Source organism: Oreochromis aureus, linkage group 10 (assembly GCF_013358895.1).
Source record: "Oreochromis aureus strain Israel breed Guangdong linkage group 10, ZZ_aureus, whole genome shotgun sequence".
NCBI classification, from domain to species: Eukaryota; Metazoa; Chordata; class Actinopteri; order Cichliformes; family Cichlidae; genus Oreochromis; species Oreochromis aureus.
The window spans coordinates 22,127,833-22,155,828 of record NC_052951.1 but is presented as its reverse complement, the minus strand read 5'-3'; the positions used below and the strand labels follow the sequence as shown (position 1 = coordinate 22,155,828).

The 27,996-nt window shown below is 39.6% G+C and overlaps 3 protein-coding genes and 1 long non-coding RNA gene across 7 annotated transcripts; 2 read left to right on the top strand and 2 right to left on the bottom strand.

Annotated features, from left to right (window-relative positions):
- Positions 1–56: 56 nt before the first annotated feature.
- zcchc10 (zinc finger, CCHC domain containing 10) lies at positions 57–8,634 on the bottom strand. Of its 2 annotated transcripts, none has more exons than XM_039618745.1 (4): positions 8,513–8,634; positions 2,903–3,064; positions 2,717–2,758; positions 57–326 (listed from the first exon to the last, which is right to left on the bottom strand). In XM_039618745.1, the coding sequence occupies exons 2-4, from the start codon at positions 3,019–3,021 to the stop codon at positions 77–79; spliced, it is 411 nt and encodes a 136-aa protein (XP_039474679.1). In that variant the 5' UTR covers positions 3,022–3,064; positions 8,513–8,634; the 3' UTR covers positions 57–76. The 2 variants fall into 2 exon arrangements, with proteins under 2 accessions (XP_039474679.1, XP_031581778.1); XM_031725918.2 differs by lacking the exon at positions 8,513–8,634 and adding an exon at positions 6,042–6,189.
- Positions 7,943–20,938, top strand: hspa4a (heat shock protein 4a). Its single transcript, XM_039618744.1, has 20 exons — positions 7,943–8,165; positions 8,276–8,431; positions 10,394–10,451; positions 10,568–10,708; positions 11,550–11,672; positions 12,934–13,033; positions 13,372–13,505; positions 13,800–14,044; positions 14,207–14,283; positions 14,524–14,675; positions 14,984–15,090; positions 15,670–15,803; positions 15,907–16,088; positions 16,533–16,616; positions 17,811–17,969; positions 18,441–18,566; positions 18,718–18,825; positions 18,948–19,067; positions 19,194–19,355; positions 19,867–20,938. Exons 2-20 carry the CDS (start codon positions 8,325–8,327, stop codon positions 20,077–20,079), a joined length of 2,532 nt encoding a protein of 843 aa, XP_039474678.1. The 5' UTR covers positions 7,943–8,165; positions 8,276–8,324; the 3' UTR covers positions 20,080–20,938.
- On the bottom strand, positions 9,468–22,237 carry LOC120442336. The gene is made up of 3 exons (XR_005614672.1): positions 22,106–22,237; positions 21,190–21,265; positions 9,468–10,115 (listed from the first exon to the last, which is right to left on the bottom strand). It is a non-coding gene; the product is annotated as an uncharacterized LOC120442336 (long non-coding RNA).
- On the top strand, positions 21,973–27,996 carry rnf14 (ring finger protein 14). 3 transcript variants are annotated; one of them, XM_031725936.2, is made up of 9 exons: positions 21,973–22,187; positions 22,812–22,970; positions 23,772–23,833; positions 23,961–24,114; positions 24,648–25,033; positions 25,119–25,347; positions 25,565–25,737; positions 26,288–26,418; positions 26,529–27,996. In XM_031725936.2, the coding sequence occupies exons 2-9, from the start codon at positions 22,820–22,822 to the stop codon at positions 26,590–26,592; spliced, it is 1,350 nt and encodes a 449-aa protein (XP_031581796.2). In that variant the 5' UTR covers positions 21,973–22,187; positions 22,812–22,819; the 3' UTR covers positions 26,593–27,996. The 3 variants fall into 3 exon arrangements, with proteins under 3 accessions (XP_031581796.2, XP_031581794.2, XP_031581795.2); XM_031725934.2 differs by having other exon boundaries at positions 21,976–22,187; positions 23,703–23,833; XM_031725935.2 differs by lacking the exon at positions 21,973–22,187 and adding an exon at positions 22,565–22,696 and having other exon boundaries at positions 23,703–23,833.

Below are 27,996 nucleotides of genomic sequence, written 5' to 3'. Positions count from 1 at the left end.
TTTTTATAAGGAAAAAAACCCAAACAATTCAGGAAAATAAAAATAACAACAAGAAATCCTGCTGATTCCACAATGTTTATTTCTTCTTTTTCTTCTTCTTAGGAGGTCCTTGATCCGAATCGCTGCTACTTCCTGAGTCTGAGCTGTCCGAGGACGAAGATGAGGAGGACGAAGAAGAGGATGAGGAGGAGGAAGAGCTGTCATCGTCGCTGTCACTGCTGCTGTCGCTGTCATCTGAGGAGGAGCTGGAGGAATCGCTGCTGTCTGACGATGAGTCACTGGAGGAGCCACCTGAGCCGCTGCTGCTGTCGCTCGAGTCTTTAGCCCTGAGAACAAGTGGAGGAAAATCTGAATATACAACGCTGAACACCAGAGGTTTGGTTATTAAAGTCTCAGGCTGTACCTGTTACAGTCCCTAAGGTGCATCTCACTTACTGTAATACTCTGTTTACAAACACTGGAACTCAGAGAACACAAGGTCAACTACAAGTGCTGATTTTGCATACCTGGAACATTACCTGCACACCAATTTGTTTTCTCACACGAATTCTAGGAAAATGTGGGTTGGGACATTATCCAGAGTTGCCCTTTCACACGTGTAACACACGGCATGAGGTAATACGTGTTAGCTGCATTTTTTCACGATGAGGAAATAAAAATCCTGTTTTTGCAAATTGGTGCAGCTGGGTGTCACGCAGACTTCGTGGATGCACACGTGACAACGATTTTACGGTTTTCCTTTTGGATGCTGAACAGACCAGAACAGTTGCACCGCAGGGAAAGCTGCACGATGAGCTCTCTGATAATCAGGCCTTTATCTGCCTCTTTTACGAGCAGGGAGTGACAGTGTTATAATTCTCAACAGCTACTTTCATATACCCCTGTTATGTCTGGTATCACCACTTGGGATCACTTAACCAATGGGATTTGATGGCATTCTCCCCCCCGACCCTCAAACAAACAAGCAAAACTAAGAAAGCCACAACGCTTGGAACAGCAGAACTTTGAGAGATTTTTCAAGTCGACTCTGGCTTAAAATGCATTCAAGTGACAGATTTTTTTCTAAACCACACACATTCTTATAATGCTTTTACACCCACTGAATAATTGCTGTGTCAGGCACTCGTTACCAGCAGGGGGCAAACTTCTGAGTCAATCTTCAGTTAAATAGACCCAAACGGGTGTTCTTCCTGCTTTCAAAAGACGAAGAAAGGTTAATTCATTTGGGAAAGATAAAGAGTGATCATCTGAAAGGAGTGCTGTGGCTGTTTTATGGCTGTCACTGTAAGAAAAGCAAAGGTGTCAAGGAGGAAAAGATAAAAACAAACAAAACCCCCCAAAAATAACAGGTTTGGTATAGCTGCTACAGTTTCACAGTCCTGTTTTTGCACATGCTGGAAGAACAAAACAGAGACATTGTGCCTTGTTATTAGTAACAACTGTGCTTTTGCTGTGATCACAAGACAGCTCGGACCGCAACAGTGGTGTTTCTAACACATCACTGTGATGCGACCAGAATCTACCCTTAAAAACATAAACAAAATAAAAGTGTTAATGCATTTTCAATGGATAATCAAAGTGTTTAAGATTACCACAGATGACATTTAGAACAGTCAGGTTGATGGATTAGACACTATGGCTATGAGACAATACACTGCAATCTTTAAGAGATTTGAAAAGGTTGCAAATATAGTGATGTGCAGTCATCAAGAGCTTCCACAAGAGGGAGCTGTTTAGGGACGTTTCACTCACTTAAGACAGACTGGTTTTAATTAAAGCTTCAAAACAGGGAAGCAGCTCCGACACAGATACTCAGGGTTGCCAGCACCTTCCTGGAGTCCCTCGCTGAGCAAATTTAACACCAAGTTACACAACTATGGCTCCCATGTGACCTCATCAACTCCCAGGGGACCAAGTGTGAGCACCGAAAACAAACTTAGTCGTATCGCTTGGTTTATAGGATTTTTTCCCCCAGAAATTAATCAATCTAAAAATTGTGGAATTGCAAAACAGTGATCTAACCATTCTTGTCTGCTGTAAATGTTACCCAGTATCATTTTGTATAATAAGTTAATTTTTTTAGGAATGTAATACATGAACTGTGTAACTCCACAGGCCAGTATTGGAAAGCAGGACTGATTCTTGTAACTTAAGTCCAACCTCAACTCCGATGTCCATGAATGAGAGCCTGCAAGGCCCATCGGCATATTCGTAAAGCTGGCAAAGACACACTGAAATCACCAACCAATTATGTTCCACTACTTTGCTACAAAATTTATTCACAGCCATCATGGAGGTACAAAAAACGGAGGGGAAAACTTCAAGTTTTCTTCTAAACGATGCACCTACGACAGATGAACAAACACTATTTCTCTGCTTATTAACCGGAATACTGCATAATGTAAAGGTGAAAGCAATGCCCTTCTTATTTTTTGTAATAAGTTTTGATGCTTATTTATCTTCTAAGAGATGCACTGATTTCCAAAGTTTGTGTATATTAGCAGGAGTCACAATACATGGATGTAAAAGCCAGTGGTCTGTCTATGTGAGAGTGCAATAAAAGCCAATTTCCTCATTAAAATAACAGTGTGATCAATTGTGATCTCAGTACTGATAACAAAATAAAAATAAACAAATAATAACTGTGCAACCCTACTTTATAGCAGGCCTGGTAACTACATCATATCAGCTGTGACAGTAGGTCCACCTTACTTACTTCTTTTTCACTTTCTTCTCACTGGAGCCTTCTGTGCCTGGTCTGTAGAGACCAATATTTTAAAAAAAAAAAAAAAAAAAAAAAAAAGATTTTTAGTGAAATTTGTGATTAAGAAAAAATAAATCTCATGCACAAATATCTTTATTGTTGTACATAAAATTGCTTAATCTGATCAAGATTCCTTACCCAGCTATGCTGAGGGGTTTGTTTTCATTTTCCTTGAGTTTCTTTTTCATCTCAGTCGTTCTTGATGGCCTGTGCACATATTTCCTCTTCCCGGTGCATTCGTAGGTCCAGTGTCCCATCTCCAAACACTTCTGGCAGCGCACATGTTGTTTGTTTGCTTCCCTGTAAGTAACAACAAAGGCTAATATGAATGTAAATAAACATGGCTGCAGGTTCATCTCGTTGCTGTCACATACAGTTGTGGTAAGAAGTTTACATCCACTCATCATGGGTGTTAATGTCATGGTAAGTTTGGACTTTTAATGACTTTCTTGGATTCCTTTTTTTTCTCCCCTCTATCCCCACAAAGTGTCAAATGTATGCATACATGCTTAAATAATATACATACACTCCCTTAAATATTTTAATAAGTGGCATTGAAGGTTTCACAATGTCTTTTAACATGAAAGGTCAAAGCCTATTAACTTATCATTAGTGATCATGACTGACTGCAAGTGGTAGTTTCTCTTTGCCAGCATAAAAAGGATTTGGCTTACAGCACTCACTGGATTGTAGGGCTGCACGATTAATCGTTAGAAAATCGCGATCTCGATTCATACTTATGTGCGATCTCATTTCCAAATGACAACGATTTAAAAAAAAAAAAAAAAAAAAAAAAAAAAAAAAACGACGATTGTACCGCATTTTGATCCAGGACGTAATCTGCATGAAAACAAGCGCTCACCCTTCCTGCTCAACAAATGACATGGGCGGAGCCTTATACCACGTGATACAGAAGCTGTGCAGTGATGCTCAAATTGGCAGGGAAAAAACAACGGAGAACACGTCAGGGATGACGAGAAAGTAACAGGAGAAAATTTGTGCCGGTCAACCACCCAAACATCAATAACGGAACCTTATACAGCGCTTCCCTATACATCGTCGAACTCCCGCAGGCTCAAAGAAATTACGGAGGCTATTACTTATCACCTGACCAAAGATATATCAACACTGTGCAAAACGAGGGATTTAGGAAAATGATCAACACCCTAGACAAACGCTACACAGTGCCGTCCCACAACTATTTTTCTATTGTTGCACTACCTGCTCTATACACGCGGTGTCGAGCAACGGTGGAGACAGAATTTCAAGCAGTACAACATTTTGCGGCAACCACAAAATGTGAGGCATTTATTGTTTTTATTTTTATTTATTGTTTTTATGTTCAGTTTCAACTGTTACGAAGTTGATGTGCAGTTAATAAGTGCAATAAATATTTATATTGGAAAAGAAAATCGTGAGAGAATCGTGATCTCAATTCTAGGCAAAAAAAAATCGTGATTCTCATTTTATGCAAAATCGTGCAGCCCTACTGGATTGAACTGGGAAAGCCCAAGGAACTTACTGAAGATCCACAGTAAGAAGGAGAATTCCAGTTTTACACAAACTGGGAAGTTGTATTGGAGAAATTTTATTCAAATGTGTCACCCAGGAACAACTGAGGAACCACCAACGCTCGATCCCGATGATGAACTGGAAACTGCTGGAACATCAGCATCACGGTCCACAGTGAAGCTAGTTTTACATTGCCATAGACTGAGAGGGTGCTGATCAAGCCTCTGCTCCAAAATCAACACTTTCAAGCTCAACTGAAATATGCTGCTTCCCACATGGACAAGTCAAATGGCTTCTGGAGAAAGGTTTTATGGTCTAACGAGACAAAAAATTGGTGCTATTTGGCCACAACCACAAGATGTATGTTTGGAGGAGTAAAGGTGAGGTTGTTAAACCTAAGAACAAGCATGGTGGTGGTAGCATCCTGCTCTCTGGCTGTTTTCGTGCAAGCGCTACCTGTACATTGCACAAAGTTGATGGAATAATGAAAGTGGAGGACTACTTCCAAATTCTTCAACTTCCCCTCAAATCAACAGCTAAACATTTGGAAGTTGGACACAATTAGATGTTCCAAATGGATAATGATCCTGAGCAAACATTAAAACTTTGTTTTTTTAAATGGGGGGGTCCAAGCTTCTGGAATGGCCTTCCCAAGGCCCTGACCACAACCCTATTGAAAATTAAAAACCAGGTCAGTGCTAGGAAACCAACCAATTTAAATATACTCTTACAATTCTGCAAAGTAGAGTCCTCAAATATCCAGCCAAAAATCTGACAGTAGCTTGTTGATGGCTACCAAATGAATCTGGTTGAGGTGCAACTTGCTAAAGAACATTTAACCAAATATTAGTGGAGGTGTATGCGATATTTAAGCCTGTATATATACACTTTTGATGCCATGTGGATTAGAGAAAATCCAAAATAAATTTAAACCTGTTCTTGCTTTCTTTTAACGTCATTAAAGATGTACGCTGTACAGTAATCCCACCCTAGAGAAAGAACAGATCAAAGAAATCATTAAAAGCCCCAAATTTCCATGACCACAACTGTAAATGTTCATGAACTTTACAAAAGTACAGCTTTGTAGTTGCTGAAGAAGTTGGAAGTTTTAACTTCAGCAGTGCTTTAAAGGTGCTTGTTCTACAGTGAGTAAATATGCAGAGTATATGAAGATGGGCTGACCTCCTATTCTTATGAATTTAAATGCTCATTAAAGAAAAACGGTAATGAAAAGAAGCACCACCCTGCAGTTCTACTTGCTCAAGAAGAGATGAAATCATTTTCACGTATCAGAATAAGTTCAGGTGCAAACTCGAGACCAGTGATAAATGGCTGGGAAAAGGAGAAAAAACGAGCATCAGCGGGAGATTCCTGTGTTGCAATTCAATGCAAAAATATTTTCAATATTTCCTCACAGACACTAAAATGCGGCAGACTCAAAAATCCGCCTGACTTTTATAAACAAGTGAGCGCAGAAACGTGACAGACACCCGACATTTCATTTGTCGTTCCTGAAACAGATAGTGTGACAACAGTGGCATTCACGGCCTCAACCAGCCTTGAACAGGCACCCTCTACAAGAATAAACAAGCTAATAATGATGTAGAGCACAGACTGGCGCACTGGAGCTGCGCTCACTGTTCACCGGCCCCTGAGTCTGACACAGAGCTCGAGCAGCTGAACCTCACTGCTGTTCAACAGCCTGTAGTACTCACGAATATACAAAACCCACAGCGATACAGTCGATTAATAGTATCATACTCACGCTTGCCTCCTGGCTATTAATCTATGCATGGGAGTCGCCATGTTGCAGGTTACTTTTTCTTCTTTGTTGGCGTTAAATCAGCGCGTATTTCCGGTCCAATCAACTCCGTTATCGCCTCCTATGGGTAAGGATGGTCTACTGCATGTATTTATAATCATTAAAATTTAATTAACAGCAGCCCTGACGTTTTGGCTAGTGGTTTTTTTTTTTTTTTTTTTTTTAATAATACTGTGCAAAACTCTTGAGCAACTCCTCATCATTCTTGATATTTTGCTTCTAAGAAACAGGACATTATTGTAAGTGGTCTTGAGCAATAGTTCTGCATGCTTCCTGAATTCTGTCAAAGTTTTCCTTTGGACATTCACTGTTATTTTCCCTGTTTCAGTCCAGTCTTTGTATGTAACCATTTCCTGAGGAATGTTTTGTTTTTGTTTAATACACTTAACTCTGACCTATTCAAGCATAAAAAAGCCATCTAAGGGATAAATGAGTATGGTGCCCACACAGATCAGACAATTAAACACACAATTTCAAATTGTATATTGTTAAATTGTAATCGACAATTACAAAAAAAGCTCTCTTCTGCAGATGAGAAGTATCTCAAAGTCATCCTTAAGAAACAGGACAAAATCCAGTAAAGACCTGACACTGGCCCTTCTCGTAATCCATCTACTGTTTGACGAAATGGTCTCAGTGAGTGTCAAGAAGCCATTCTTAAGAATGGGAAACAGCCTGAGGTATGCTAAATTAGAAAAAAAAAAGTGGTCTGAAAATCAGAGTAATTTGAAATTTATGAGTTGAATCGTCATCAGTTTGTGCAGAAGAGGTCAGGAGAGAGGTACAACTGTGAGTGTCTGCAGAATCTGTAAAACAAAACGCAGACATGAATCTCCACCATCATGTAAATCTCATGGTGTTGGAGATCTTGTTAAAACTGATAAATTATGACTGCAGAAAAGCACAGTCAGAGTTTGATCCTCCACGCAATATAGTCTGGAAAGCATGACAGTGATACCAAACGCACTGCCAATACAGCAAAAGCATTATCCAAATATGTGTACAAACTCACAAACTCAGTTTTTTCTTGTATTTTCATTTGGTTTGAACATCTTTCAATATCTTGGTGCATCGATTTCCTATGTTTCAAACAAAATATAAATAAATGAGACTTTAGTGCAGTACTGTGATACATGTGATTCATTTATACTACATTAAAGGAAAAAATGTGCCTCACATAATAATGTTACGTTTACAATCAGCATATAATGGGATATAAACATTCTGTTTATCATAGTTCTCCCCAGCTTCTTATTTCCACTTTCTGTGGAAACAGTTACTGAGGTTAAGCATTCAGTTATCTGTCACCAACACAGTGCACACTTTCAGCAGTCAAGTGTCATCACACCCACCCACATTTACGATTTGTCAGAGCTGCGTTTACATGTCATCAGCTCTCTTTTCTGTTTCATAGATTCTTAAATAAATGACATTTTGTTTTTGCAAACCAAACCAAAAAAAGTGTTATGTCAGCTACTATTTTATACTAATTATTTATAATGATTGGTAATTTTATATCATGAAATTTACTAAGTATTAAAGGAGAACGTATTTAAAAACGAATCTTTTTCAGTAACAACAACTTTTAAAATGGCTATGCTTTAGTTATTTATAATTAATTTGTTTAATGTTATTATATTTTCTTATTTTCCCGACGACTTCGTTCTGAGCTGGGCCATTTACATTTTTTATTTCTAATGAAATAAAAACAAAAAAACAAAAGGGGACAAAAAATGACTTCATCACTTTTTGCATCACAGTCTATTTTTGTTTCCCCACCCTGATTCGATCCCAGAAATCATCAAGCTAGTCATTTGTTGATTTCAGTTACTGTCACGGTAAACCTTAAACTTAGAGGTTATTTTTTTTATTAAATAAGAAGAAATTTATGGAGTTTTCTCCCTACACCTCGACTGTTGGAGAACAGTCTTTCACGTGGATATGGAAAAGTCCAGAGAGCTCTAGAACCATGTAAATCTCGCGATGTCTGCGGGCGAGACGTTAGTAAAGCAGACCTTGCCGCTGCAGCCTGCCAGCACACATCAGAGACACCGGCAACAATCAGCGGTGTGGATTATGAGTAGAAGTATTTAAGACAGAGCAGCTTAACAACTTCACTTGACTGGAGCATCTTTTTTATGTTTTAAAATCTAGTTACAGGTTTATTTTCTTTACAGAAATCATACTGTATACAAAGCTAAACCTAGGAGACACATATCGCTGAAGATGTCAGTGGTGGGATTTGACTTGGGCTTCCAAAGCTGCTATGTAGCTGTAGCCCGAGCTGGAGGAATCGAGACAATCGCCAATGAGTACAGCGACAGATGTACACCGTAAGTACCAAGTAAAATCTTATTATAGTTTGTGAAGGATAGCTACAGAGGACAGGTTTTCATTTATAAGTGTTGTCTCACCGGCATCGCTGTAATACACGTGAACGCAGCTTCTCTGCTTTCAGCGATCATTTGTGCTCATTGCTGGGAAATTGAACTGCTTTTCCGTGTAAGTTAGTGACACATTTCTCAGCCTGTCTATGGTGAACATGGAACCATCTAGAAATTAACTCATAAGGCGCACACCACCTTCAAAGACCGATTATGAAGCTCCGGCGAGCTAAGCAAGTTAGCTGAGCTCATAGTTTTATTAACGGTAATGACAGTCTCGAGAATTGGTGTGGCTTCGCCGGTTAAAACACGACCGGGCGGTGTTTGCCACCTGTCGTTTTTAAGTAGTGGTACTTGTCTTCAAGGCGTAAGCTCCGACCAACCGGTGTGCCCCGTGTGGCAAATTGTACGCCTTGCGTTATGCTCTGTACGATGACGACAGCGGCCAATCTCTTGTTGGAATATTCTAGCAAATTTTTATGTCTTTTTGCCTTTTTAAACGGTGTAAGGTTATATACTACTTATTATATGAAAAACATATTGTTATCAGAGAGGTTGTTTAATATTGTTTGAGTTCTGCTTATTTGGGTTCATGGCGCATTTTGTAATTCCATCAGTTAGATTTCAGTCATCCTGACTGATTTTTAGTCTTTACAGTATTTCCTCTTTTGTAAGAGTTTAACGTTAATATAAAGCAGACAACAGTTACTGAATGTTATACACTGCATAAGTACAGTCACTGGTTTTGAATGATTAACTGGTATATTTATAGATGTATCATTAAAATTTAGAATTTCCTCCCAAAGAGTAATAATCAAATGAAATAAGACCAGTTATTATATTGTAATTTATTTATAACGTTTGTATTAAACAGGGAAAGAAAAAGATAACATTAATGCCCAGTTTATGCTTAGTTGTGCACCTACTACTAAGTCAGAAAAATTTCATATATATAAAATGGGTTTTACGTCATGGTTATATGAAATATGTATACATCATTAAGTTGCTGTCTTTATTGTGAATCAACCTGGACTTTTTAAAAATTATTTAGTTTTATTCAATTTTACAAGGCAAACGTGTGTCAGAGAAGTAGATCATGTATAAGATAATTTGGTGAATAGAAAGATTATACATCAGTTTCTTGGTGTGTGTTTATATATTACACGACAAATTCACATTCAGAATTTAAACACAGAATCTCATGTTGAATATTCGTAACACACTTGGTCTGTAAAGGCTTATACTTACTGAGTAAAAAGAAAACAAATACTTTCCTGGTAACTTGCACAATGTTTTGTCTGTTGCCCACATAAATATGTTGCATTAAATTTTGAAAAATTATGAATATTGGACATTTTTTGACAAATATTGAACTGTTTTTGTGAACTTGCTCTCTACTACATCATAAACATCACAAGCATCACTGTATAAAGTCCTTTGAGTGCTCAAATAGAATAGAAAAGCACTTTATAACAACCAGTCCATTTACCATACAACTTCCTGTCCTGCTCTTGATTGAAGATCAGCATCCGCTGAGTGACTCTCCTCAGAGACGTGTATTGTTGACAAATCTTAGACATCACCACACTCCACTTGTGTGTTCATAGCAACGCTTGCTGTGTGTCATCAGCATCTGTGTTTGATAGAGATGGTGATGAGAGGCAAGCCCTGTGTGATTTAAGTGGACTTACCACACCACTTCAGCCTGTGTTTACATAGTACAGACAACGCAAAACTTAAACAAGCCAGTCTGGAGCCTCAGTCCAGGTTTCAACAAGGATTATTTAGAAAAGTGCTGAGATCAACTAGTTAAAAATTGTGACCAGTGTAGATTGGCCACTGAACTATCATGTGAAGCTCTGCTAGTTGTGTCATTAATGTAGCTTAACATTTTGACTTGTGTGTGTCCAGGTCTTTTGTATCGTTTGGACCCCGAAATCGTTCGATAGGAGCTGCTGCAAAGAGCCAGGTAAAAATTTAGTCACCAATACTGTCATATTTGGGAAAATTATTGACAATTAAATGTAAAAAGTGGTTAATACTTGGCTTTGATTCCTCCCGTTTTGTCTCTCATTTTTTATGCAGGTGGTGACCAACTATAAGAACACAGTGCAGAGCTTCAAGCGATTACATGGCAGAGCGTTCACAGATCCCTACATCCAGTCGGCCAATTCTAACTTGGTGTACGAGCTGGCCCCGATGCCCTCTGGGGCCACCGGTATAAAAGTAAGACTGTATTTTCTAACCAGGTTTCTGCCCTCAGCTTAGCTGATGGGAAATAATTAATCAAAAGAAAAAAAGACCATTAAAAGACAATTAACTGAGAGACAGCACAGAAGATACAACAGCTTATTTCTGACTATGTTGCATCCTCCACTCACTACATGCTGTGCTCTAAGAAGTGCGTCATGTAATACTTTTTGCTCTGATTCATAGCGTTCCTACTTCATCTTCCCATTTAATCCTAAAAACAGTCCACTTCACTTTCAGTATGTTGTATTTATTTCTGCAGGGATTTTGTCTCTTGGAATATTATCCTATGGGCAAAATGATAATTGTGTTGGTGATATGAACTGTACGCTTTGCTGACTGCCTAAATGTGAAAAACGTACACATTTCTGGCACTAACAGATGATGACTGTGAGACTCCAGAAATAACCAAAGTTATTGCAAGTGCATAAATGACAATGCCTCGCTTGGCACACTGCAAAGGCACAGAGCGGCATGTTGTAGAGTCCCCGTGGAGATGATTAATGTCAGTCCTCAGGATAAATAAGAGCAGAAGAAATATCAAATCAAATCAAAATACATAAACCTGGTTTTGCCTGTTAAACCACAAGGCTTTGCAATCTGCATCTTTTCCATATTTTATCACATATGCATATTTTTCTCAGCTTAAAAACCCTAAATGAAACTGAGATAGCCATTTAAATAATTAATGAGCTTTCTTATTAATGGAAATATTAACATAAAATGTCTTGTGTACACTGCAGCAAACATCTCACTCTACTGGATAGCTGTATGATTTGTCCTGACAGTAATCTTTTACCTCATTACCAATTTCTAGGTGCTGTACATGGAAGAAGAGAGGATATTCAGCACTGAGCAAGTAACTGGCATGCTGCTGACCAAACTGAAGGAGACTGCTGAAAGTGCACTCAAGAAACCAGTTGTAGATTGTGTCATCTCGGTAAGCATTAGTTGCATCCTGGCTCAGGGTTTTTAACCAGCTGCTTATAGCCCTCCTTTTCCATCATGTAAACTGTATTCACTGATTGCTCGTCCTGTCACACTGAGTGCAGCCAGCGCGCCTGGTTGATTCACGTGTTTACATTTGGGTCGCACATTACCAGCTCCTTCGTAGCTTTGGTGATGATGATGATTTCTCCCTCAAGTACCTTTTGCAGGAGCAGTTTCTTGCATATTTTGCAAAGTATTGTGGTGTGTCAGAGGATGTTGAAGTCGCCTCCTTTTTAGGTACTAAATCATCATTAGAGGCTGACACAGGGCTTTTACTGTCAGACTTTCCTGGGCTTGTCTCATTGTTGTCTGCACTAGAGGACCTAAACACATGGCGTTGCTAAAGCAATGATTTCCCATATAATAGTTTTGTATCATGTTAAAACTTCCAGACTTCGGATGATATAATGTGGCACAGCCCTACTTAAGCTCTATGAGACGTGTTAAATAGGTTTGGATAGGTCTTTTATTAATCCACCTGGTTATCCTGGTCTCAATAGATGGTTTTTCAAGTTTAAGTTTGTAACAACAGATCTTATGGAGGTAGCTTTAAATGTCTTAGGAGTTGTTTGTTTATTTGGTGAAAGTGACGTTGCATGATGAAGCTTTAAGTTACCATAAAGTGACTTTGTGTACTGTACCTCAATAGAACACTGCATTAGATTTACATCCTGTCATTTGACAGCCAGCGATTAATGTCATCCTGTTGAATTTTCTACCAGTTCAGGTAAAAATATGCAGGCTGACAGCTGCCTGCAAGGTGTAGAAATGCTTTGCCACCTGTTCTTGTCACATTTTGAGCCCTGAGCACTTCAGCACATGTCTTGTCTGAAAGCTTTATTTCGTCTCTTGTACCTCGAAGCTGAAGAGTGGGAAGCGTGTGTTTCTTTAGCACAGAATAAGGATCTGTTACGTAATGTTACAGAGCTCACACTTCGAGGCCCTTACTTTGACTGGGCCTAAACTTAAGGTTTACATCAGCTCTGGAGATGGATGACATGTTATTAGTACTGTTGCCAATAGCTAAATTTAGCCTGTGATCTTTTCCACAAGGAGCTGTTTTGTTTTGGCACCCTGAGTAACTAACTTGGTAATTTTATCCAGGGAGGTTATGAATCTTGTGAGATAGGTGATTTATTCCTTTGAGGGGCCCAGATTGATCCTAAACATGGAATAGTGTAATGTAATGTTTTGTTTTGTTTTCCTCTTAGGTACCAAGCTATTTTACTGATGCAGAGAGACGGTCAGTCATGGACGCAGCTCAGATCGCTGGCCTCAACTGTTTACGACTGATGAATGAGACTACTGCAGGTACATGGAAACACAGTAAATTGTTGTAAAGTAACATCTAGATAATCATTAAGTCTGCTGTGTTGTTGTTGAGCCTGTAATCTCATACTACTCAGAAACATGTTGAAAATGGTTATTGCATTAGTTTATAACTTAATCATGAGATACAGTGAAATAGATGCACAGCATTAAGCCTGCCCTACATTTTATTTATATACATTTGCAGCATTGCAGTAACAATTTTATTAGTTCGAGCAGATTTGGTTTAGCTTAGTGCAGCTGGAATTTGGAGTACTAATTAGTTCCTGGATGCAGCGGTGAGCAGAAAATAACCTGAAGCTTCTCTCTGATTGCTGCAGTGACTCTGGCATATGGAATCTACAAGCAAGACCTGCCAGCTCCAGAAGAGAAGCCCAGAATAGTGGTGTTTGTGGACCTGGGCCACTCTGGTTACCAGGTGTCAGTTTGTGCCTTCAATAAGGGAAAGCTCAAGGTGAGTGATGGATAAATACTGAAAGTGCTCATGTGGGTTAGCAAGTTTACTAAAGTGGATTCTGTTTAAATCTTATATTTATGATATTCTGATGTCAATAAACAGGCCTGACTATTAAATAAATGTAAAAAAAAAATACAGCATTTATGGTCAGTGGTGAACACTGCTGACTATCAGTGATGTTGGTGTTCTGGGTTATGCTGTTGAGAAATAAGGAGGGATCTAAAATCGTCAGAGGGAAAACCTAAACTTGCTTCTACCTACTACTAATATATTTACCTTCTCTACTGTTAGATCCTGGCCACTGCGTTTGACTCAGACCTTGGTGGCAAGGACTTTGACGATATCCTTGTCAACCACTTCTGCGAGGAGTTTGGAACAAAGTACAAGCTAGATGTGAGGTCCAAGCCCCGTGCACTTGTGCGGCTGTACCAGGAGTGTGAAAAGCTCAAGAAGTTGATGAGTGCCAACTCCTCTGACCTCCCTCTCAACATTGAGTGCTTCATGAATGATATTGATGTTTCCAGTAAACTAAACAGGTAAGAAGTAAAGTTAAATTAAATAAGAGAATAAGATCAGCATGTAGCGTGTAACCACAAGTATTTTAAAAAGGGAATAGTGTTGTTTTTTAAATTAATGGAGTTTTACATAGTGTACATGTTGGCTGCACCTATTAATAATTTATGATCATGTGTCCCCAGAGGCCAGTTTGAGGAGATGTGTTCGGGGCTGCTGGCCAAAGTCGAGGGTCCCCTGCGCAGCGTCATGGAACAAGCCAGTGAGTACATGAGACTGTAATAGCAGCTGGACTATCCCTGTAGGCACGTGCACGCTCACACATTCAGTCATGTGCTTTGCTGTGGTAGCCCTTCCACCTGGACAATAGCAGCATGTCAGCCTTCCTTTAATCATTACTTTTCAACTTTAAAAATAAAATGAAACAAATATGAAACTTATTACTTTGTAAACCTAAATAACCTGCTTTGTTTCGCGCTTGTCTCTTGTTTTTTGTATCCAGAGCTGAAAAAGGAGGATATATATGCAGTCGAGATTGTGGGTGGCGCCACCAGAATCCCTGCCATCAAAGAGCGGATCAGCAAATTCTTCGGCAAAGAGCTGAGCACCACCCTAAATGCAGACGAGGCCGTGGCCAGGGGCTGTGCTCTGCAGGTACAGCTTGCCTGTCACATGACAAACACTTTGATCCCCACAGTGACTCAGGCAGCAGACTCATACAGTGACAGCTGTGTTATACCAGGAGGGAGACGTATGAGAGGATCGCTGAAGGCTGTGATCTGCGAAACATTTGGTGACAGTTTAAAACAAAACAAACAAAAAAAACAGTTTCACAAATACAAATGAAATGTGTGGAATTCTGGGTGGAAACAGTTTTATTTTGGGCCTGAAAATGAAGAACACAAAAGTTTAACCTTAAAATTCTGTTTGTTTTTTTTTGTTGTTGTTTTTTTTCCCCTCAGTGTGCCATCTTGTCACCAGCTTTCAAAGTGAGAGAGTTCTCAATTACAGATGTTGTCCCTTACTCTATCTCCCTAAAGTGGAATTCAGCTGCAGAGGAAGGACTCAGGTACTCTTTACGCTTGAATCTAACAGAAAGTAGCACAAAGATCCCTTTAATGCAGCTGGTTTAATACTTGAATGTATAGTCCTCCTGTTTACATTGCTCTTATTATTTTGAAGTGTGAAGCTTAGCCACAACTCGTACTGTTGACTCCCTTCACGATTTTCTGCCACACCTTGCCCACACCCATGTACCACGCAGATCCAGTATCAAAAATCTTTTCTGGATTCATTCATGTTTTGCTAAATAACATCCAAATCCTGTTTCAAGCCCTAAAACCCTCTCATAAATGATCTTTGAGTTTGATAAAGACTTCAGATGTGTTTTATAAACTGTTGCCAAATAACAGATTGGTGCGTGCTGGTGGGTAGGTGGGTGGGTGGTTGAGTAGGTGGAAACCTTCAGAGGACAAATGGTAGGCTTCGTGTCAGTTCTCTCACCACTTGCGTTGTTGGAATAAAAACTGTAAGCTAGAACAGCTTGTTTCAAACCATCGATTATATGAACAGAAAACTGAGTTTACATTCTGAAGTCCTGTCCCTGTATATTTGTCTCAATCACCTGCTCTTTCTGTGTTTTTTGCAGTGATTGTGAGGTTTTCCCAAAGAACCACGCAGCTCCTTTCTCTAAAGTACTGACCTTCTATCGGAAAGAGCCATTCAGCCTTGAAGCCTACTACAACAATCCCAAGGAGCTGCCTTACCCTAAAGCCACTATAGGTACAGCAACTTCATTCAGATTTAGATGCAGTTCTGTGAGTTTCTATTTATTCGTTCATATATGCGCAGGTATTCTCATCAGTGCTAACTTTTAACTCTGCAGGCCAGTTTCTGATCCAGAATGTGGTTCCTCAGGCATCAGGGGAGAGCGCAAAGGTCAAGGTAAAAGTTCGGGTGAACGTTCACGGTGTGTTCAGTGTATCAAGCGCCTCGTTGGTTGAAGTCGTAAAAACAGCTGAAGGAGAGGAGCCAATGGAGACAGACCAGATCGTGAAGGAAGAGGAGGTGTGTATTATGTGCTTTTGCACTGATTGTTAGACACTAATGACATAGAGAGGGTATGTGTATATGAGTAAGGAAGAGACGGGAGAAATGTTTGCTTTGTGTTGTGCCTGAGAAAGCCTTTCAATCAGTAATCCAGTTCCAGCCCCACCCAATTACTGTATTATTTAGGCATCTTGTCTTGACAAGCTTTAGATGGCTTTAAGAGCTTTAGCAATGAAGGTTTCTGACTACACTATTGCATACAGACTGATTGCAACTCTTGAACAGGAGTGCACATGACACAAACATTTCCAAAACCTTGACGTGAACATCTGAACAATTGCTGGGGACTGCCATTTTAAAATGGCCTGAACCCAGATTTAATAGATGACACCAGCAACAGAGCAGCACATATTGTTTTAATTTAATTGTATGTATATTCCTTCTTTCGTTGCCGTGTGTCAGAACAAAATGCAAGTGGACCAGGAGGATCAGAAACTCCAGGCTGGAGACAACGGAGACAAGAAAACAGAGGCTGAAGAAATGGAGGTAACCTTGTGCTGGGCGATAAGGCAACCCTAATGCCTATACATGCATATATACATACATGTGTACATACATGGGTACATGCGTTCATATAGAACAAAATTAAATTGCTCTGTATAAGTACAACGCATACAGCAACCCGAAGACTTGAAAATGTAAAAGAAGTTCACTTTCTTCAACAAACCTTGTTCTCCTAAAGACACAATTTACAGTGTTTAACACAAAAATAACACAAAATAAACTGACACATATGTACATGCAAACTTATGGAAGCTTATTTCTGCCACTGGGGAAAAAAGTATTTGGCAGAGCTAATGTAAAATTTGATGTGTATTACTCCAGCAATGTCTATTGTGAAATATATGTCTGGCAAGATCTAACCGTGTGTAGCAAGTGAAAATAAAATAAAATAAACAATAAAAGCAAAGGTGAATCAAATAGACCAATACGGCAAGGCCGGGATGGTCCATTTGGTAAAGTAAATCCGTTGGCCATCTTTCTTTGCCTTTAGACAATAATTCTGATGGCAAAAGAACCAAACGGGACAGGCGGAAAAAGAAGAAAAAAAAAAAAGATATGGCCATTATTGTAATTTTTAACCATATCGCCCAGCACCAGGTAACCAATACATCCAATACATTTTATTTTCTTTAGTATTTTAAGAAACATGATTTGCCCCTGACCTTTTTTTTTAAATTTAAAACATTCGTTTATTTTTTATTTTTTTTAAGCATGCTGTTTAACATAAAAACACACATAAATTTCTCTATTTGTAAAGACTAACTCCTAAAACCATGTCTTAAGCAAACCTCAAATGGCCCTCTGAAGGTCTGAGAAGGTGTCATCACTTTCCAAAAGTGTCGTCATTCCCAGAGCCTAAAACTATAATTGTTCCTCTCAAGAATACACATACAAGAGAAATACACCCATACTTTATCATGTGGAATTAAGCTTTTGACATAACAAATAAAAGCCACAGGCTCATGAAGAAATTATAAACTAACAATATAGAAACTTTCAGTCAATTCAGGGCAGAATTTACCTATCAAAAAAAGCACAATAAAATTATACAGATGGTAAAATTGTGAAACTGGGGAAATACAAAAGCACATTTGAAGGAGGAGCTGTTCAAGTACTCAAAAAGGCTGAAGTCAAATACTGCTGCTTTTGTCTGGTGTTTCATCTCTGCTATTACAGACAACGACAGAGGATGCCAAGCAGCAGGAGAAGAAGAACGACCAGCCTCCTCAGGCCAAGAAGCCCAAAGTAAAAACAAAGACACTGGAGCTGCCCATAGAGAGCAGCTTGGACTGGCAGCTTTCCAGAGAAGAACTAAATTTATTTGTGGAAAATGAGGTAATGCTGTAAAAAACACAGGGAATGTGTGGTGTGCATGCACAGTGTTGTTTCAAGCAGTAATGCCTAGTGATGCCCACTGGCCCTGGGTTAAGCTGTCCTTGTTATCATTAACATTTAAAGAAGTGGCTCCATAGTGTAGCTGTTTACATGTATTTGTCTAAGCAGCAAAAGATAGAAGCGGACATATTAAGCAGCCAACAGTGGAGACCCCTTGTGAAAAAGGGAGGAGCTGATTTAGCTTTTATATTAACAGCCCCTAAAAATTGACAACTCTTGATCATTTGATAATTAATCAAACCATAGTATCACCTTTTTTTCTTTTTCTTTTGACATGTGTAACATCAGGAATATACCTGAAATTGTAAATTTTGTCTTGCTTCATCCTCAGGTGTTTGTTTGTTTGTTTGTTTTTTGTGCACACTTAACTAAGTAGTTAAACTAATGTAGACTTTACTGTGACTCCTCCAGGGTAAGATGATCATGCAGGATAAGCTGGAGAAGGAGAGGAATGATGCAAAGAACAACGTGGAGGAGTACGTGTACGACATGAGGGACAAACTCCACGGCATCCTGGAGAAGTTTGTGAATGAAGCAGTGAGTACACACCGGACACGTCATCATACACTGATCGTCTCTGTAACATTTGGATTCTGTTCAATTTAAATTAAGTGTAAACCTTCAGTTCAGATGTAATGCATGCGTTTAATGTTTAAAACATGAATCTTCCTCACTGCTTCACATGCAGGATCGCGATTTGTTCTCATTAAAACTGGAGGACACAGAGAACTGGCTGTATGAAGATGGAGAAGACCAACAGAAGCAAGTTTATATCGACAAACTGGCTGAACTGAAGGTAACCACGCACTCATTGTATGATTGGACAGTTTTATCGGAGGAAAAAAAAGACATTAAATGGTTCACTATACAGATATTTGGAATAACTTTGCGGCTTTACTGACGATGTTGCTTTAACAGAAAATTGGCCAGCCTATCCACGAGAGATACGTGGAAGCTGAGGAGAGGCCGAAAGCGTTTGAGGAGCTTGGGAGACAAATCCAGATGTACATGAAGATAATTGAAGCTTACAAGGCAAAGGTAACCAGGGTTTGTTGTTGAACTCTTTATACAAAGTTTTAAGAACAGCTGTAGTTCAGACGTATCACAGACTAAGCTGAAGAATCCCCAGACGGTTGTCAAATTTACTTTTGTGTGCCCCAACAGGATGAGCTCTATGATCATCTGGATGAGCTGGAGGTGACCAGGGTGGACAAGCAGGTAAATGATGCCATGGTCTGGATGAACAGCAAGATGAACCAGCAGAACAATCAGGACCTCACCATGGACCCAGTGGTCAAAGTTACAGAAATCAAGGCCAAGACTAAGGTAGACATTAAAAGCACACACACACCACTTGCATGCTCTTTAAGAGAGCTTCATTATGGGCTTCCTTAAGGTTTTAAGGGCTCATTGTCTACAATTAGTAGACAGTAATATAAATATGAACATATTAGCAAAGATTATCCAGTATGCTTCTGCAAATCACAACCTCTTTATTTGGAAAGGAAAGTAACATCAACTTAAAAAAATCTTAACAGAATAAACATGAATCATTATTATTATTATTATTATTATTATTATTATTATTGTTATTGTTATTGTTATTATTTTTACCTTAATAGTCATTAAGATCATTATTCATCATCTTTTGTTTTCCTTATACTGACGGCCTAAGAGCATCTGAAGATTTTACAAAAACCCAACGCCAAGAACAACACTCAACAGTCTTGTAGTAGCTGCCAAGCAGTTTGAAGTAATTTGTCATCATGAGCTGAAGTAATTCAGTTTAAAAACTGTGATGTCATGTTCTAAGCATGTGTCTCTTTCTACTCTTCAGGAGCTTTATGCATCCTGCAACCCAGTGTTGTCTAAACCCAAGCCCAAACCCAAGGTGGAGCCTCCTAATGAGGAGAAGACGGAGAATGGGCCGGTTAACGGACAGGAGGGAACAGAGAGCCAACCGTGCAACCCGGACAAAACGACGCCCGCGGGCACGGAACAGCAGACAAAAACACCAGAGAAAAATCTCCCTGAAATGGACATTGACTAACTGTTTTCACTGCAGCCCCTGAGTTTTACCTTCCTCCTGAAACCGAGTTCTGTCCTTCCTCTGAGATTGTTCTTAATGACCGAGTAGCCTCTCTCCAAGACACAGACGGCAGCATCTCTAATCAACACTACGCATCAACCAGCCTCCTCGGCATACCATTTCTCATTTTGTTTGAATACAAAAAATATTGCATAATAGTAATACTGAACAGACTACTTAATGACATAAAGGTTGTGAGTGTAGGATGGAAACTGCTTTCTCTCTGTGCTGCTTTGGTGGGCTGTATTGTTAAAGACGACTTAATTCAGCATTTCCAGAGCAAATGTAAACTATGAATGTCAGATATGAAAAATTTGTAAGCAAAATAGCTGTTCAGGAGAAAACTAATTATACATACAAGATTATTGAAAATGTAAACTATTGCAGTATGTCTGAGTGGAAGTATACATACGGAGGCACTGGTAGTTAACACGGATTGTTCAGAGTTGTACATGAAAAAATAGTGCTTTTTTTTTCCCCCCACCACAAACAATTGTAACTTTGGATTATAACGTTATTTCGTTTAAGAGGAAGCACGGAGTTTCTGTTGAGTTTACTTGTACTGTATGTTTGAACTATATACAAGTTACTGTCATGCAGTATTTCTTTGTTGAGCTTTTCTCATTCAAAAGCACTGGTATGTTTATTGTTCTCTGGTAGCCTTGAATTTTTTGTTTTGGGAGGGGTTTTGTTGTTTTGTTTTTTTGTACTTAAAAGTGTGAATGCTGGTGCAACAAATCACCTTTTTGGGTGCTGCTGTTGTTGCCACGTCACCAAAAAGAAGCAAAAATTTAAAGAAATAAAATGACTTATAGCTGACTAAAGTGATTTTTTTTTTTCTTGAACACAGTAGTTATTGCATATCCTACATCCAGTTTTCAGAAAGAAAATAAGGCTTATTTTAATGTGGTTTGCAAACACTCTACAAACATCCTGCAACCTTGCACAATACACTGCTCCAAAAAATTAAACACTTTTTAAGCAGAATATAACCTCAAGCCATTTAAACTTCTTGAATATTGATGTGGTCAGTTAAGTAGGACAGGGCTGCTAGTTTTACATTTGACCTACCCTGTAGAAGTGGCGGAAGTAGTCCAACTCCACCAGGATGGCACATCAGTTGTCACTGCCAGGTCTGCTGTATATCCTAGAACAGAAGGCCATTCTTAACCCATCAATAGGACCGGTATCCGCTCCGTTGAGCAAGGAAGAACAGGATGAGCACTGCCAGAGCCCTACAAAGTGACCTCCAGCAGGCCACTGATATGAATATGTGACCAAACAATCAAAAACATGCTTTGTGAGGAGGGCCTGGCGTCCTCTAGTGGGCCATGCGCTTACTACACCATTACACCACCAGCAGCCTAAAACATTAATACGAGGCAGGATGGATCCATGCTTTCATATTTTTTTACACCAAATTTGGATGCTGCCATGCACAGCAAAAATTGAAATGTGACTCAGAAATGGAGTGGCACCTGGTGTGGTCTCCTGCTGCTGTAGTGCATCTACTTCAAGATTCAATGCATTGTGCTTTCTGACATGCTCTTCTGCATTTCTTTGTTGTAAAGCCTTTTTTTTTTAAAGGCATTTTTAACAAGGTATTTTCTTACAGAGAACTGCTGTTCATAGGATATTTTTTATTTGTTCAGACCTTTCTCTGTAAACCCAAGACATGACTTTGTAGGAAAATCCCAGCAGATCAACAGTTTCAGAAATACTCGCACTCGGAATATTTTAAATCACCTGTCTTCCCCATTTTGATGCCCAGTTTGAATTTCAGCAGGTCACTAAAAGCACTGCATTTCCATGTGATTGGTTGATTAGATATTAGTATACGCAAGTAAATGAACAGGTGTACCTAATGAAGTGGTGTATGTTTACTAAGATTTGTACAGTCTTACAGAAGTGCAATATTTATTTAAATACCATGAGGTCGCTGCTTGTTAGCATAACAAAATTGCAAGTAAAGATGTCATACACTCACAAGCCTGGAGGTGACGCGCCTTCACCGTAGCCATGACAGAAAGAAGTCAGGGCAGGAGTCATTAGTGCTTTGGCCGCATAAGGTAAGAAACATTGCCTTTTCCATAGTTAATTAGTACTTAGAGGCTTAGGGATCTTATGCAGGGATTCTTAGTTGCGTAGACGAGCTAAAGCGCTGTGTTGCTGCTACAGAAGAAAAGTTAGAGGACGGCCGAGATCCCCAAGAAACCACCGTTTGAGCTAGCACAGCAAGCTAGCCTGGATGGGTTTCCCCTAGTTACTTTGATAGTTACGGAGCTGTCTTCTGCTTTGAAGCTGACTCACGGTTCAGATTTAGCTGCTGTTAAATTAGAATGGAGTTAGGAATACGTCTGACATAGATAAGTAAACTTTTTCTAGCTAGCTTGCTAACTTTTGGGCCACATTGTAGCATGACGTTAGCTACGGTAAGCTGACGTTATGTCACAGGAAACTGTGTACTTTGCTCTCAGGTGATTAGTCATTGTTATATAAAAAGAGTCCCGGGAAAACCACGGTTAACCAAGCTGCAAACTGTGAATGCAGGAAAACGTCATGTTTCTAAGGACAAAATGCAAGTTGCTACTTTCGTTTTTAGCTTTCTGTCAGTATGAACGTGGGCTAGCGGTTTGTTAGGCTTTGTCATGATATTTCTAATAATAAATGTTTGTCACACACTGTTAATGCAGGAATGTAAATGTCTGAGGACAAGGAAGCCCAGGAGGATGAGCTGCTTGCTTTAGCAAGTATCTACGATGAAGAGGAGTTTCACCGGGCAGAGTCTGCACAGGGGGGAGAGATCCAGCTCTGTCTGGAGCTCCCACCAGATTTCAAAGTGGTAGTCAAAGGTACAGCTGTCCGGTAGGCTTTGCACAGAAAGAAAAGTAAGCTGTGGGGGGAAAAAATCTGACAGGTTTCATAATAATAAAGCACTTTTCAGGATGCGTTGGTGGAGATGGGCTAACCCTAACCCTCTGTACCTTAATATAATTTTATTAAGATGGTCCAGATTCCTGAAAGAAATGGCAATGGTGATAAACATGATGAAAGCTTAAGTTAGGTTTAAAAAAGTTACTTAAAAGTTTAAATTATTAGTTTGTTTTATTCAAAGATGAGAGATGGCTTTTTCAAACTGCATGTGGCCATTTAAGATTTCTACATTGATATTTTCATCTTTTCATTTGCGTCCCACAGCATTACTCTCTCCTCCCTCCATCCATCTCATCCCCCCCCTCCTCACCTCAAGCCTCATCTGTACTGAAGTCTGGACTTTAACATAAGAAAACTTGCATAAACATACTTATTTATTACTGATATTATCACAGTTAGCGTCAGCAAGTTAGACATGCAATCCTCCCCGGTCTCCATGCAGCTGACAACAAGCTCGCTAAACAACAACATGTTGGACTCAAGTGTCCTAAAAATCCAATTTTCCCTATATAAATATTTGATAACCTTTTCATATCGTATGCGAGTTTGGCCATCCACAGCTAATATGGGGTGCAGAGGGTTAATTCAGTTATTCTCTCCTAATCATGCAGTAATAAAAAATGTAATGAAGTCTCTTCTGTCTATCACAGGAGAGAATAAAACTGAATATAATGTCTCCTTCCTACCTCCTTTGGTGGTCAACTTTGAGATTCCTGCAGACTATCCCTCTACATCCCCACCACTCTTCACTCTCAGCTGTAAATGGATGACCAGAGCACAGGTACGGACTCATAACAACTCAGATAATCCTTTATTATGCCACAAGAAATACTGGACATGTTGGGATATTCATGTTGTGAGTCAACAGTACATCGTAAATATCAAAACCTTTCTCAATGTCACCTCAGATGAGCTCTCTATGCCGACGACTGGATGAGCTGTGGGAGGAGAATCAGGGCTGTGTGATTCTTTTCACATGGATCCAGTTCCTCAAAGAAGAGGCTCTGGGCTTTCTGGGTATCCAGTCGCCTCTTGAAATCATAAGGGGAGGAAGTAAAGCAGGTAATGAGTGAAGAAAACCCGACCGTGCAGTGAAAGTTAGAGCATAGATACCGCACACCACACACTATGCACATTGGGAAAAACTGACTCAAAACATTAGATTTGTTAATGTTATTTAACCTCGCCATGTCTTCTTAGTCGTTAGCTGAAATGATCCACATTCCACTATAGCATAACATGCACACTGTCAGTGCTTTAGCTGCACTAAGCCTAAAATGAACATTTTGGGTGCTTCTCAGTAGCAGAATACTTGGTGCACACATAGTCATCCTGGGTGTGAGGATCTCAGTTTTCTCGTTGTTTTGCTGATGGCTCCCTAACATCTGATTGGTGGTATCCACTTTTTTCCCCTGAAAGTTGAACTGGAAAGATGGAAGGTTGAAAGCTATTAATTGTTTCCCTGTCATGTGCATTGGTACACACACTTGTACACATTGTTCACATCTCAGGCATTTTTTTTGTGTGTGTAAATTCATATATACAGATTGCATTTTATGTTTATAAATGGTGTAAATTTTGCTTTTTTGTCTTAGCTATGGTGCAGTTTGGGGGCCATCCTGAAAAAGCAGAAGAAAAGAAAAAAGAATTGATGAATTCCAAGTCTGAACAGAAGTTTTCATCGTCTTCTCAGCTGGACCCGAGGACTGTCCTTTTGATGGACCCGCGTGCCGACCTTCTACCTCAGCTCCTAGACTTTGACGAGGCGCAGCGGCAGAGGGTGTTCGACAGCAGAGTGTTCTGCTGTGGAATCTGCTTTGTAGAGAAGCTGGGCTCAAACTGTCTCTGCTTTAAGGAGTGCCAACATGTATACTGCAAGGCCTGCATGACTGAATACTTCCAGATCCAAATACGGGATGGCAATGTTCAGTGCCTTAACTGCCCGGAGCCCAAATGTACCTCTTTAGCCACACCGTCACAGGTATGAGTCAGTTCAATTAAAGTCCAACTTATCCTACCGTTAGCACCTACCCTGCTTTCCTTTCCTGTCTGCCTTTATGTTTCAGGTGAAACAGCTCGTGGATGCGGAGCTGTTTGCCAGATATGACCGTTTGCTCCTTCAGTCCAGTTTGGACCTTATGGCTGATGTGGTTTACTGTCCCCGTCAGTCCTGTGGCACCGCTGTAATGATGGAGCCAGACACAACCATGGGCATTTGCTCAGCATGCCAGTATGCTTTTTGCACACTGTGCAAGCTCGGGTATCACGGTGTCTCCCACTGTAAAATTCGTGCAGGTAATGCCACTGAAACTTTAAGTTTTCTTTAGAAGCAAATCTGGTCAGTTAACTCGGCCTACAAATTTTGTAGTAGAAACTAGAAAGTCTCCTATATCAAAATGTTGTCCTTGTCCATTCTGTACATTGGTGTGAAGATTTATTTAAAGACATGCCATCAACACATCTTCATGTTCAAACCAGTGTTTTTTTTTTTTTTTTTTTTTTTTTCCTACAGAGGAACTGCGTAACCTGAGAGACGAGTACCTGTCGGCTACTGCTTCGGGGCAAAAGTTCATGGAGCAACGCTATGGGAAAAGGGTGATCCAGAAAGCAGTTGAGGAGTCCTTTAGCAGAGACTGGCTCAGTGAGAACTGCAAATGCTGCCCGCGCTGTGGAACCAATATACAGGTTGGGCTTTCCCTGTTGTTAACAGTGAAGTAGAACTGGCTTTGACTTGAGCATCGTGGTTCAGATTTTTGTAAAATTGAATGTTTATTGTCATCAGATGGTCTCCAAAATGAACTGCAGCCACCAGTCAAAAATTGCTCCTTAAAACGTACTTTCCTAATCCTCGCTCACACTGGCCCAGAGATATCCTAGCAACTCATGTTTCCTAGGGGGAAATGTTTACTCCTGGAATCATTGTCTGCGTTTGTGTCACGTGTTTATTTATGTTAATGCTCGGTGAGTAGTTGTTAAGAGCTTTCATCGAAGTCTTCTATGAAATCCTTGATGAGAGACTGGCAATCTTGGCAGCCAAGGCAATCGCAGAGCAACTTTTTTTATTACCTGGAAACCACTGTCTAACCAGGTTGCCAAGGGGTTGCCTAGTGATCTTTAGGCCAGTGACTGAGACGTCATATGTCATTATTTTTTTCTGTTCTGTCTGTGAAAAATCTTTCGTTTGGTTCCAGATTATCCCAGTTGTAGCTAATGTATCGTTTCTGTGCCTCTTTAGAAAGTTGATGGCTGTAACAAGATGACCTGCACCTCTTGTAAGCAGTACTTCTGTTGGCTATGCCTGGGCGTCCTCAGCAAAGTCAACCCATACAGTCACTTTAACAACCCACATTCACCTTGTTACAACCAGTAAGAGATTGTTTTTCTTCTTTTTTTAACCCCTCCCCCACGTTAGACTCATTGATATTATATTTACATTACGTATTGTTTGTGAATGCATCTTTTCTTTCTTGTTGCAGGCTTTTTCTCGGTGTGGATCCTGATGAAGATGATGATGCCTTCTGGAGTGATGAGGAGGACTGACACTGTGCAGTGCTTCACTGCTGTATGCTCAATTTGAACGCACTTTATCTCTCACCTAGCCATCACTTCATCTGTGACTCTCACTATGCCTGCATTGGCCAAACAGTGCAACTACAGCCACCATAACCCTACCATGTCACTATTATGTCTGTTTTTTGGTTTTGTTTTTCCAAGCGGGTCAGGGATCTTGGATGACAACATTTTTTCAGTAAACCTGACATGTCATGTATTGCGATATAAAGAATTAGGGAAAGAAACAGCTGTCATAACTTTGGCTAATGGTAACATTAAAATTGCTGTTTTGGTTTGTACATCAATGATGGGTACTTAGATTGGCAGCACAGTTTTCTGCACATGACTGGGTCACTGGGCTAAATCATTGGAAATGCTGGTTGAATTTCAGATTTATACAGGTCAACATTATATTGGTTGTACATGTCTAGATTGTCTCTTTTCAAGTAGACATGCACCTCCTGTCCTGCAGGTTTTTACAGGTTAGGAATTGATCATGGAACCACTAGTTAAGCTCAGTTTGCTAAATTTCAGGTGCTTTTTCTGCCTTTCCAGTGTTAAGAGGAAAACTGGGACCGTCTTTGTCCCACTTTGTCATTATTCACGTCATATTAACGATCTAATCTGATTTTTCATTTATCAAAGGTATGGCATGAAAACCTTTTTTCGAATTTCGTGAGATAACAAATACAATAAAGATCAAGCTTTAAAGAAATGGCGACAAACCCAGAGATGTGTTACTCACACATAATTTCAAAACTGGAAGTTGTGCTTTGTTTTAGTTCTAGTTCTAGTTCTAGGCATTATGGGGAAACCCCCTTGCCTCCCAAAGATGCAGGGTGCTATTTACAGAGCCTTCTCCGTAGTCTTTCATAAACACAAGTTTAGCTGAGTCATTGCATAAAGTCAAAGCAGGTTAAAATTTATTTCACTGGATTGGTTGGTATTGGTTTTATTATATTTCTGTACAGAACTAAATAATGGAAGAAAGTGGCTTAGATGCTTTTGAGAATCAATGGTTTAATGATTGCTCATTAGGGTATGTGTTGCTTTAATTTCATTCAGGGATTATGGTGTGAGAATATAATATAATCGAATAGATCTACTCCTTAATGTTGCCACTAATTAGTGTCAAAGTGAGGCCAAATAGTTTAATTATATCCACAGATACAAACTAAATTTTGTATTGTATTACTTCATTTACATTAGAGTGAAAGGGCAAATTTCTAATGCAAGCAGTTCTGTTCTGAATTGAACCCTGCAGCAAATCTGTTCCTTTTCAGCACTGAATGATTTGGTCTGTCCTGCAAAGCATGTGTCCTACCTGCAAAAGCATGTGGATTTGCATTGCAATTAACTGTTCCTCAAAGTAAAAATTCTTATTTAACATTT